The sequence below is a fragment of the Hyperolius riggenbachi genome, chromosome 1, assembly GCF_040937935.1.
Source record: "Hyperolius riggenbachi isolate aHypRig1 chromosome 1, aHypRig1.pri, whole genome shotgun sequence".
NCBI lineage: Eukaryota > Metazoa > Chordata > Amphibia > Anura > Hyperoliidae > Hyperolius > Hyperolius riggenbachi.
Window position 1 is genome coordinate 640,755,043 of NC_090646.1, and position 12,822 is coordinate 640,767,864.

Here is a 12,822-nt window from a genome sequence, read left to right on the forward strand (position 1 = left end):
CGGTGACGTCATCCCGCCCCGTCGCCATGGCGACGGGGAAGCCCTCCGGGAGATCCCGTTCTTTGAACGGGATCTCCGGATCTCCGACCGCCGGCGGCGATCGGAGGGGCTGGGGGGATGCCGCTGAGCAGCGGCTATCATGTAGCGAGACTTTGTCTCGCTACATGAAAAAAAAAAAAAAAATTAAAAAAAAAAGATTTGCTGCCCCCTGGCAATTTTTTTGCAAACCGCCAGGAGGGTTAAAGGGACACTGTAGCGGTTCGGGGTAAAATGAGTTGAACTTACCCGGGGCTTCTAATGGTCCCCCGCAGACATCCTGTACCCGCGCAGCCACTCACCGATACTCCGGCCCCGCCCCCGGTTCACTTCTGGAATTTCAGACTTTAAAGTCTGAAAACCAATGCGCCTGCGTTGCCGTGTCCTCGCTCCCGCTGATGTCACCAGGAGTGTATGGCACAAGCCCAGTATGGTCTGTGCCTGCGCAGTACTTTCCTGGTGACATCAGCGGGTTCGAGGACATGGAAACGCAGGCGCATTGGTTTTCAGACTTTAAAGTCTGAAATTCTAGAAGTGACCCGGAGGTGGGGCTGGAGCATTGGGGAGTGGCTGCGCGGGCACAAGATGTCTGCGGGGGACCGTTAGAAGCCCCGAGTAAGTTCAACTCATTTTACCCCGACCCCCTACAGTGTCCCCTCAAATAATGAAAATAATTAAAGCTGATAACAGTTGGAAGTCAGTTAGCCTGGCGTGTAATGGAGAAGGCGAATAGCTACACCTGACTAGATTTACAAGTATTTATTAGGGAGAGGGCTACAGATTGCCCAGAAAGCTCCTAGGAGTGTGTAAGGGGGCAACAAAGGACCAAAACGCCCTCCTACTGAAATGTTATGCAAAACAAAACTTTGCCTTCTTAAAACAGAAGGTATTTGCAATAATTCAGGTTGTAGTGAGCATATGATGTCTCCCACGATGCACCACTGCTGAATATGCAAATTGGTAAACCTGTGAGCAAAAACTAACAAAAGTTTGATACTTACCTCAATAGGGGAAGCCTCTGCATGGTGTAGGCACTTCCCATGCTCTCTTCAACCCCACAACTCTTCGCTGGGACCCTGTTTCTCTTTTACGGCCATGCTCCAGTCCATGCCTGTGCAGTAACACAGAGCCACGCATGCATGGAGGTAAAAGCCATGGCACAAGCGCCCGCTGGGGTACTGCGCAGGTACGGACCATATTTGCGCATACATCCAGTCTGCATACAATTTGCTTTACATTTTCATGCAAGCCAAGATTTTTAGTGTCTCCTTGACCATATCTAATACGAATCAGATGTCAAAAAGGATGGACTTTTACCTTGAAATGTACAATACTGCTAATTTGAATATAATTTGATCAAATGGAAGAGCTTGAACATGTAGATCAGAGTCAAGTTTATTTTTTAAAGGACAATTTTCACCAAAAATTGTAAAATTTTAAATACATACATATAAAATGTAGGTTTCTCCCAGAGTGAAATGCACTATAAATTATTTTTTTCTTATGTTGCTGTCACTTACAGTAGGCAGTTAAACTCCGGCAGATCTGATAGGTTTTGTTTTGGGGGAGTCTATCTCCTCATGGGGGATTCTCAGAGTTTTCTTTATTTTCAAAAGTGCTTACTGATCGACAGTTGTTTAGTCCAACTGGCAGTTTAGTGTGTTAAGGAGTAGGGAGGGTGGCCTGCATCTTTGTATAGATCCTTTACAGAGAGTGCTTCTATAAAGAATAAGATAAATACTGAGAATTGCCCATGAGTAGATGGACTTGTCCAAAATCTGTCAGACTTTTTACTACATACTGTGACGGCAACATAGACAACAAGTCATTTAAAGTACATTTTACTCGGGTAAAAGTGTACATTGTATTATTATTAAGTATTTATATAGCACCAACATCTTATGCAGCCTGTACAGAGTATATTGTCTTTTCCCCTAGCTGTCCCTCGAAGGAGCTCACAATCAAGTTCCTACCATAGTCATTGTAGTCTAGGGCCAACGTAGGGGGAAGTCAATTAAAGCAGTAGGATCAGCCATACTATGCCAGGGAAAAAAACACATATATAAGTAGATAAATACTTGATCTACTTACATAACACATGTATTGTACTGTCCACGTTTTGATTTCAGTGAATGTTATATAGTAAATAACGAGAATTCTGTTCCTGGTGGGAGCCATGTCTTTTGCCCTCAGTTAAGGCTAACTCGTGATGTCATTTCTGCCCTTTACTTTTTTTCTTGTCTCCTCCAATCGCTGAGTCGCCTCAGCCTTGCTTGTAAACACAAGTGAGTATTATTATTATTATTGTTTATTGTATTTATAAAGCGCCAACATATTACGCAGCGCTGGACAATAAATATAAAGTAGGGGATTAGGTTTCAGATAAGCAGCTGGCAGGAAAATAAAGGGAAGAGGTGGAATAGATTATCGATAAAAAGAACCCCCAGCATGCAATTCTTTGGCACGACTACTAAAGGGCCAGTGCCCCTTAAGTATGTCATAACTCCAAATCATAACAGCAGAAAAAGTTTTGAAAGTTTTGAATGCAGGCTTAGCATCTTTATCACTTAACACACTCAGACCAGTTGCTGTTGAAATTTGATTTTTATGTCGACGATACCGCTTTAACTTATCTGTATGTTTTTGGGATGTGGGAGGAAACCTGAGTGCCTGGAGGAAACCCACACAGACAGAACATACAAAATCCATGCAGATAGTGCCCTGGCGAGGATTTGAACCGGGGACCCAGTGGGGAACCAGCACTGCAAGGCAGCGAGAAAGCCATCCAAATACGCCACCATGCTGCCCATGTGTATGTATTTCACATTTTAAATGTTTTGATGGTTATTCTTTAACCACTTGAATGATTGATTTGTCTTTTAGATCACTTTAAAACTACACACAAACAACAGATCACTCAGTGGAAATCTGATTGAAGATCGATCAAGCCGTTAACGTTTTTACCGTTCAATGCAGTGTATTGCTCTGCGAACATCAATCCACTGATTGGATGCACCACTGCATGGATGTCCCGTCCCCACTTGCAAGTCAAAAATTTACAGCGGTGCCTGATTTACCCCGAATCAATAAACTGCCAGCAATCAATAGGGAGCTTATCAATTGGGTATGTTGGTGGACAGACTCGGCAGATCGGACTGAAAACAGCTGGAAAATTCGATACAGCTTAACTCGTTACAGTTTAATGGGAGAGTGTTTCATATAGGCATTCTTTCTCACGTATGCGATACATTTTGCCTACTTATCCCCCCCACCCCCTTACAGGATACTTTCCTTCCCTTGGCACTCTTCTTGCCATGCGTTCCATCAACGTAGAGGATGATGCAGGAAACAGCAGGCGGACCACAGCAGTGAATGGGTTAAACTAGCAGTCTCCTAGCAAGGATTTATTTACTGCAGGTGTCTTTTAAAGAGGCTGTTTCTTCCTCTGCTGAGCTTACTTCCTCCCAGTTAGAAAGGGAAGGGGGGGGGGGGGGGGAATGGGTGGGTGAGTGGGAGTGTGTGTATATTATACACAATCTTTTCTGTGTGTGTCCCCGAGGGCTGTTAGACCATGTGACCAATAGTGAGAGGAATCTCCTAGCTGTGTCAGAGTGAAGGGTCAATTAAGACAGACAAAAAAAGGAAAAAGAAACTCTTTAAAAAAAAAGCACACAAAGACAAGCAGGAGAAGGGTTAAAGCAGGACTTCCTAGAAAGCATTTGTGATAGGCGGCTCTGTCGCCTGACTTGAGCTACAACTCCGGCATGACATGCTGGGCCTTGTAGTGCCGCGGACGCTGGGCCAGGCGCAGTCGCCGGTGAAAACAGCTGAGAATTATGGCAGCGTGCGAGAATGAGCATATATCACAGAAGAAGTAAACACGGTAAAAAGTGCACGTTTCTATATCAACAAAGCAAACTGCGCAGCACTCAAACTAAAGGGATTATAGGACCGTGAGGATCAGGAGGACAGTTCTACCGGGCTGGTGGGCCAATCCACCCCCCGGAAAGGACTCGAGGCATTAGTGCGTTTAGAGTTTAAAGGGTCTTCGTAGCTATCTAGAGTTTAAAGGGTCTCTTCGTAACTACCTCTGGCAGCTCCCACCAGAGGCGGGACAAGGTCCTCCAGCACCCAAGGCTGAGACACCAAAGTGCGCCCCTCCATCCCTGCCACCCCAGCCGTCACACACTGATTGCTATTAGACTAAGAGGTGCCACAGGGCCCACAACCTCCCCAACACCTTAATATCTAGTTATCTGGCTTGCAGTCACTGCTATGTATCCCCTTTTCTTATTTCTTTCTGCTTCAAACACAATTAAGAATGATAGCTGAATGAATTGTGCGCCCCCTCCTACACTGCGCCCTGAGGCTGGAGCCTCTCCAGCCTATGCCTCGGCCCGGCCCTGGCTCCCACTACTCCTGTTGCCTTCAATCGATTTAAAATCCAGCGCAGAGGTTCGGACTTCGACGGCGGCCGCAGGGGGAACCTGAGCACGGAGCTCTCGCTGCCAGGGACGTAGGACACCAGTCTAGTCAGTGTTGGACTGGGATGTGGGAAATCCACTTGCTGGCCAAGCAGCAGTAATCAGGTGTTGCCGCTCACAGTGAGGACTCGCTGCAGGTTACTATTGGGAGTGATAACACAGGGTTACTGCTGCTTGGCCACCAGGTGGATTTCCTCAGTTTTTCCAGCTCCCAGTCCGACACTGTGTCTAGTTGGGTTAACTCTCCAGCATCAACCGCAAAAAAAGAAACAAAAACCCATCAGAGATCTCAGTTTAGAGGGACCGACCCTTTTGTCACTCTCCCAGCTCAAAAGAGAAGCCGTGAAAGAAGTCGCCCATTGTCCGGCATTGAGGCAGTGGGGGTCAGGGATAGCTTGCCTCCACAATGAACGGGTTTAGTGGCCCGCATCCTGAGCATGGAGACAGGCAGTTGCTGCTGTGCTGTGGAGGGGGGATCATCTCTCCACTCACACACACACATATACACACACACACATACACATACACACACACAACCCCCCCTCCTCCTTTTCCTCCACTCCCACCTCCTCCTCATCCTCCTCCTCCTCCTCTCCCAGCCTCACAGCTAGCTGATGCCTGCTTACTGCACACACTGAGCCAGGGGGACCAGACACACTCTCACTCTGCTGCTGCTGCTGTGGCTGCTGCTGTTGCTTCTCCTGTTCCCGGGGTCATTGCAAACCTGAACTTGGTCTTGACATTTCCTACTGACTAAGAACTTTGGAAGAAGGTGGGTGGGGGGGGGACGACTTGTCCCACTTTGCTCCCCCCCTATTGTTTGTGCCGGAGCCTGGCACCAATCACGCCGGCAGGAGGGAGCCGAGGAGGAGGAGTCGTCGCGCGCTCGCCCCTTGCAAGCCGTAAGTAGCCTTGCCCACCCGATCTGTGCACAAGTGACGGGCGGGGAGGGGAGGGGACTGAGCGCAGGCACTGCCGAGCCGAAATCAGCCCAAAACAGCACTATTCGGGTTTGGGATTGGGCACCCCGAATAGTGCTATTTTTCGGCTTTCGGGCTCGCTCTCCCCTCTTCGCCGCTCTGTATTCTTTTTTCTATTAACCCCTTCGTGATGTGCAGGCCTAGTGACTGCTCCCCATGTTCCTAGGTGTCACTGTACTTTTCCTAAAATGAATCACCAACAGCGCATGGCTGCCTTAGGGACGGACAAAGAGCTGAGTGATTTACTGGATTTCAGTGCGGTAAGAACCCACGGTGGAAATTAAACAACAGCTTGTAAACACACACAAAAAAAAAAAAAAAAAAAAAAACAACAACAACAACAAAAGAGAACAAAACAACACAAAAGATTTCTAGCCGATCTGCAGGACAAAAAAAAAAATCAAAACAATATATATAATAATAAACAATTACAAACTCTTGACTTACCTGAGTAGTTGCAGTTGGAACCCCATGGTAAATATGCAAGCTTTCTGTTTTATTTTATTTTTTAAAACTCATTTCTGCAAGTGATTCTTATTTTGTGTCTTCATTTTATCTATATTATTATTATTATTTTTTTACTTGGTGTTTTCATCTTTGCATTTTTGCACTGTGGTGAATTTGTTGTGATGGTGATGTTTATAAGGTTTACTCGTCCTGGAAGAGTTCCCATCGCTTGCAGCTTTCTGTGCAGACTCCCATGCCTTGGCACTGATATAGAAAGAAAACTTGCTTGGTGTAGGGGACCAGAGCTGATCTTGTGTAATTACCAAGTAAAATGCTTTTCCCCAGGTGCCTCCTTGCAATGTTTTCATGTACTTTTTTGTGTCTTTGTTTACTTGGGGTGGAGGGGGGGGGGGGAAAGCGAGAGTAAAAAAAAAAAAAATACTGTTTGGATTCCAACAGTGTCCCACTTGCTTGAGTAAAGCCCTACTTAGCAGAGGCAGAATTTTCTCTGCTATGCATCTCAGTATGTGTATCTCTGTTGTATATATCGCTAGTTCTTCATTAGGCACAGCTAAAATATTGCATGCGTTAGATCACTGTGGACTCTGTTAGCCTCTTAGACCTTTAGGCTTGTCTGTTTTGGTGAAAGAATTTCCTCCCTCCTAGATGGCTTTTGGATGTTTGGACAGGATATGTAGCCTCAGGCACTTAGCATCCCCCCCCTTTTTTTTTCTATCTTGTACTTTTTCATTTGTTGGAATTTTTTTCTAATTCTGGGAAGCTATCTGTGCACTAGGCATGCAGGCTAAGAGAAACCAATTACAGTCTAAATTGTAAAAAAAAAAAAATCCCCCTTTGCACAGTTGTGACTTGAGTTTCCTTTGCTTTTGGATTACGTGTGGTTAATGCAGGTGGCATTTGATGTTTACATTGCCTCACTGTTATTAATGAGATGGAGATTGCTTCAGCTTTGATAGCTAAGGTCGGAGAAACATTCTTCTTTTTAATTTCTTTCATTCTTTTTCTTTTCTTCATTTTCTTTTTTTTTTTTTTAATTATATTTAATTATTTTATAAACTTGATTTAATATTAGAAAGAAATTACAGTTGATACGTTTTTTTTTTTTGAGGACACAGTTTAGACTTTATAAGTTTTCAGCATAATTTTTGTTATGTTTAGAGCACTGACAAGACTGCTTTACACTGTATTATTGATGTTGTTGTTGTTGTTATTATTAGGGACTGTCCATTTTCTTTTCAACTCATTCCACTTTGTTTGTTGCAGATGTTTTCTCCTCCTGTCAGCAGCGGGAAAAATGGACCAACTTCTTTGGCAAGTGGACATTTTACTGGCCCAAGTATGTACATTTTTTTTTTGGTTTAATATTTTAGTTTGAAAGTTAGTTTTTTTGGTGGATATATCTCAAGCAAGTGATGAATAAGACCTGTCCTGTAGTTTTGTGTTATCTTCAGGTGTGCTTTTTATGTTAATGATAAAGGTGTTTTTTTTGTGAATAGAGTAGATGCTATTCGCAGGAGTTATATTGTGGTGAACTTGGTGGTTTACGTTGCTGTTCTAGCAGTTGATACCTCTAGAGTTGTTTTGTCTTGTAAATATGTTTTGGATTGTACAGTTGGATTCTTTTTTGGTTGGCAGCTTTTGATCGTCAGTAGAAGAAGACGTCAACGATCAGGACTTATGTCAGTGGAGCTTGGCAAAGTCATGCACAGTTGAAATTCCAGTGCCAAAGACACCTAAATAGCTGGCTGTTATCTATACGACACTCTGGGCTTTTGGCAAGGGCTACGCAGCTATAACATTTCTTTGTTTCCAAAAATAAATATTCTGACCCCCCTACTTTTTTTTTTTTTTCCTGTGGATGGATTTTGGATGTAATACATGAAAGTACCAGCAACCCCCCCCCCCCCCCCTTTCCCACCCCCAAATTTAACAGCTGCAATGTTTTAAGCTGACTGGCTCTCGCACATGCCCTGTAGATAGTCATATAGGCTGGTCATAATTTGAAATCATTGGATTGAATGTCATCAAGTCCTTACTGCAGATGAACAGGGGAAATAATACTCACTACTTGAACTTTAATGCCTGGCTCCAGTCGAAAACTTAATAAAGGAATAAACAAACATTGTAGATTAGATTTGACACACTACTAAGCTACACCAAGTGTGATATATATATATATATACATATATATATATATATATATATATATATTATACACACACACATTTCACAAACTGCAGTATAGATAGATGTATAGATAGATGTATAGATAGTAGATAGATAGATAGATAGATAGATAGATAGATATGCACATGTATTAGTAGCCAGGTGAGTCTAAATAAATACTAAAGAAAACAAAATCAATAACAGTAATACCTGCAGGTGAAACCTCAGCTTTCATTTTCATTTACATGTTACTTGTGTGATACTATTGTGAAGTTTGTGTAAATACTTTGACATTTTGGATGAAAAAATAAAAAAAAACAATATATATATATATATATATATATATATATATATATATATATATATATATATATATATATATATATATATATATTTTGCAAGTATAACCTTGGCTTTCAATCTTAATGGAGTTGTCACTTGTGCTGGATTTCTAATATTTTGTGTCTTTCAATTTTTGGCTTTCCTTTTTCGGGGGGTCTACTGTATTTTACGATGGCCTTGATTGTTAGATTGTTCGATGCCTGTCTGTTGCCTTCTTTACTTTTGGCAGTAATGACTAATTCACTAATGCTTGAGAGATATCATGATAAACTTAGCCATAAAATCAGTTTCTGGCTTACCCTTTTTTGAGGGGGTTAGTGTATTTTAGGATGGCCTTGATTGTTAGATGACTGTCTATTAGGCCTTCTTTACTTTTGGCAGTCATGACTAATTCACTAAGCTTGAGCAATATCATGATGAACTTAGCCATCAAGGATTTGCTTCTGCAGGCTCGTGAAGAAGCTGAATTGTAGAGGTCTAACTGCATGTAGAAATAATGATGTCAGCAAAACAGGCATACCTATTATGTCTTCCCACGCAGGTCCCGTGCCTCAGTCATACAGTAAGGCATTGACATGTGTGCCGAAACCCTGGTTGTTCAGGTCTGCCATTTCCCACGTGTTAATTGATAGGTGAGCGTAGTCATTCTTCACCCATTCTTATGGGGCAGGTGCACTGGACGCGGTAAACAGCAGTATGACTTCTCTTCAGCTGTACGCGTGTGAAAATCAGGCAGGAGCAGATGTCATCTTTATGTAGCGCTTTAACGCTGCTTGTCTTCTGGTTGTGTGTTTTGTTTTTGTTTTTTTGCTGTTGTTGTTGTTCCTGAATTTGTGTTTCCTGAAATAATTTTTCCCGGGACACATATCGCAGTACGGAATCCTACGTCAACGCACACTAGCAAAATGGCTCTTACCAATTTGTCCATATTGATTCTATTCATTTATTCAATGCCAACTCATTCTTCAGCTCCTATAGACTTCGGGGAGTCACTAACGTTAGCCCTGATCTCCTAAAGGAGCTTGCAATCAAATGGCGTTGGCACGCACTCAAATTCACGCACACATGGTTCGGATAGTTTGCGGAAAAGATGGTTAACACCTGCTAGGATATTATTTCCCTTTTTTTTTGTCAGTGGGGGGGGGGTCAACATCTGGAGGGTTTCTACATGAACACAGGAAGAACATGCAAACTGCATACATGAAACAAATCTCCCTCCGATGAACTCATCCCAGTTCTGCAAGGCCGTAGACCAAGCCTCTAAGATAACATACTTAAAGGGTTATCTGCAAAAAAAAAATATTCCAAACTGGTTCAAAAATTTTATTGCAAACTAAAAAATGAATTACCGTTACTAGACACTAATAGCACTGGGGAGTTAATTTTCATGTTATTTTTTTATAATAATATTTTATTAATAAAAATATTAGACTTTTTGGCATCTAAGACACAAGGACATAAGAAGTAGACTTCATGATGGTGGAAGTGTGTGTGGTGGGAGGTGGTGGCCGTGGCTGTGGTAGTGGGGGGGGGGGGGGGGAAGGGGGAGGTAAGGGGTATCGGACAAGTGACACATCTTTCACGATCATTTGTAAAAGTGCTTCCATGAACATGTCCCCCTCGTGATTTCCTACGCTTCTGTAACGTTGATTGACTGTTCGGCTGTCGCAGAACTAAAAGTCCCAGCAAGCCTGCGTTCTGGCCATGCTAGGATCTGTAGTTCCTCCTCAGCAGCTGTAGGGCACAGGTAGCTCACGCCTGGTTGATGTGGTGGCCTCTATGCTTCTTCCTGGCCATTTTTGTCAAGGGAAGGGGGGGGGGGGGAGGCTTCTGCAGAGAGGAATGTAACTTGAGCTGTAGTCCTGACATTCCCAGGGAACATATTTCACATGAAAGGCCTTTTTTTCCAGCCTAGTAAAGAAACAGCAGTTTTTGTTTGATGTCTGCAGGTGTTCAACAAACCAGCCATGCTGAGGAATTATTTCACCTAAAAAACCTTCCACTCCCGCATTTCCAAACACACACATGTTGTTGATCTAAACTCCTTAAGGTACATTTTGCACAGAGGCCTCCTGAGCTTTTGTTGTTACACTCCTTACAGCTCACAGGCAAAAATATAAAAATAAAGTAAAACCTTGGCTGTTTTCTAGCTATGTTTTCATTCCCAGGTTTAGTTGCTTTTTTTTGCTTATTTTATGCTTTGCCGTGTCAACATGCCTGCAGTGGGGCTTTTGTGATTTTTTTTTTGCTCGTAAAAAATTGAAAAAGACTGACAAAGGGTGTAGGTCTCAATATAAGGTATGATTCAATTTAAAACAGAAAATTCCTATAGAAAGGAAGAGATTGTTTTTACGCCTTTCCAGTTTTTTTCTCTTTTTGTGGATTTTATCTTACCTTTATGTTTTTTTATGACTTTTGTGGCCCTTTCTACAGGGTTCATAGATATTTTTACATTCTTCCACTAATGGTTCATGCCTTGCTTCTATTTCAAGATAACATAAAATGTGCCTATGTATAATATATATAGTTATATGCTGTCATATGCATACATGTGTATAGTGTATGGTATGACACACAGGATATAAGCCCGACGAAGGCTGCAAAGCCGAAAGCTTGCTTATTTTTATTCATTTTTAGTTAGTCAATAAATGGTATCATCCTGATTTAAAACTTCTTGAGATATATATATATATATATATATATATATATATATATATACACACACATGCATATTGGTTTGTTGTGATGGAGAGGTTGTGATTTATAAATGTTATCAAGGTTAAATCTTGTTTATTTTGTATATTGGTCATACATAAGTCTTGTAATGTTGTTTTAGTTGTCTGATTGTTGTAACCATAGCAGAGAAGTGTTTAAAACTGGATTGGCTTTGCACAGTATAAAATAAAAATCATAAGTGGGTATATTATATAATATATATATATATTATTCAACAGAATATACAGATTGCATTAAAAAATGTAACGTTAAAATAAAATATACTGTGATACACAGAATGTCAAGAAAAAGTTTTTGAAAATCTGCTTGGTGTAGACTGCTGTAAAAGGTTATTTGCCTTAGTCTTATACTGTAGACTGTAAGCTTTTTGACCAATTTGAATCTATCGTGTTATGTTTTTGTGATTGTCTGTTTCAGGTTTATGACCTACACCTCTTATTTAGCGTGTAGTACTTCATGATATGCTAGTGTTTTATCAATAAAAGATAATGAATGATAATGATTACACATCTATCATATTTAGATAGGTCTAGTGCCATTACTTTAAATATGGTGGTTTGTGCGTTTCCTCCCCCCCATCGCTTTCTGTGACATCATTTGCCAGTGCTATAGAGCTTGAGGTTGTTTGCATTTTTGGGGGGTACATTATATGGAGTGTTTTGAACTGTAAAGGTGATGATGATTTTTTACCGTAGGTATATCGGTGGGATAAATCAGAAACTGCATCAGTTTCCTTTGTAGGCAGAATGCTGAAGGATCTATAGAGTCCGTGTATTGGTTCGCCATTGTTGTGCATTAGCCCTGCCTCTGAAAATATATCAGTGTGAGTGTCGATCTGCATCCTATTCCTTTTAAACACTGAGGCCCATATGCAATTCACTTTTTTTTCTTAGGTGATTTTTTTCACACCTCATAAAAGTCCCTTTAAACAACCAGCAATCAAGGAAATACTCAAAATAATTTTGATAGCACCATTTCACCAACCTTTAGGTACAGGTAATCCCCGGTTAACAAACGAGATAGGGACTGTAGGTTCGTTCTCAACCTGAATCTGTACTTAAAGGACTTACGAGGCCAGATTTGCAAAAAAACCATTGCAAAAAGCAGGTGTGGAGCTGACACAGGGGGACACTGGAGGCACAGGGAGGGCACAGAGGAGGTACAGGGGACAGAGATGGCACATTGTTCCGACTTAAAGGACTTACGAGGCCAGATTTGCAAAAAAAACATAAAAAAAGTTAGATACCTGTGCGTGTTTGCAAGGCACGGAGGACGCCGTCCGCGCCCTCCGTGCCGTTCCGCCTGGTCCCCGCTGCTTAATATGCCCCCGAACAACCCCCGACCGCACGGCCCGGGTCGGACTCTCTAGCCTTCACAAAGATGGCGGACGGTGCTGGCCGCGGCTGCGCAGTCCGCATAGCCGTGAGTGCGGCTGCGCAGCTCTAAGGCCAACTCCCCGATCCACGCTACTGTTACGTGGATCGGGGGGTTGGCCAGCTCCGGCGGCCATCTTGGTACAGGCTGGGGAGCACGACCCGGGCCGCACGGTCGGGGACCGTTCGGGGGCATATTAAGCAGCGGGGACCAGGCGGAACGGCACGGAGGGCGCG

The 12,822-nt window shown here is 42.6% G+C and overlaps 1 protein-coding gene across 15 annotated transcripts in view; it reads left to right on the top strand.

Annotated features, from left to right (window-relative positions):
- Positions 1-5,142: 5,142 nt before the first annotated feature.
- TCF4 (transcription factor 4) overlaps positions 5,143-12,822 on the top strand; it is a 578,937-nt gene continuing 571,257 nt past the window's right edge. For 11 of the 15 annotated variants that reach the window (XM_068251303.1, XM_068251305.1, XM_068251312.1 and 8 more), the window contains exons 1-3: positions 5,143-5,422; positions 5,667-5,760; positions 7,232-7,304. In XM_068251303.1, coding sequence (XP_068107404.1) covers positions 5,689-5,760; positions 7,232-7,304 — 145 coding nt within the window. In that variant the 5' untranslated portion in view covers positions 5,143-5,422; positions 5,667-5,688. Of the gene's footprint in view, positions 5,423-5,666; positions 5,761-5,795; positions 5,975-6,428; positions 6,471-7,231; positions 7,305-12,822 lie in introns of those variants that run through there. The other 4 variants (XM_068251309.1, XM_068251311.1, XM_068251308.1 and 1 more) reach the window with 4 other exon arrangements.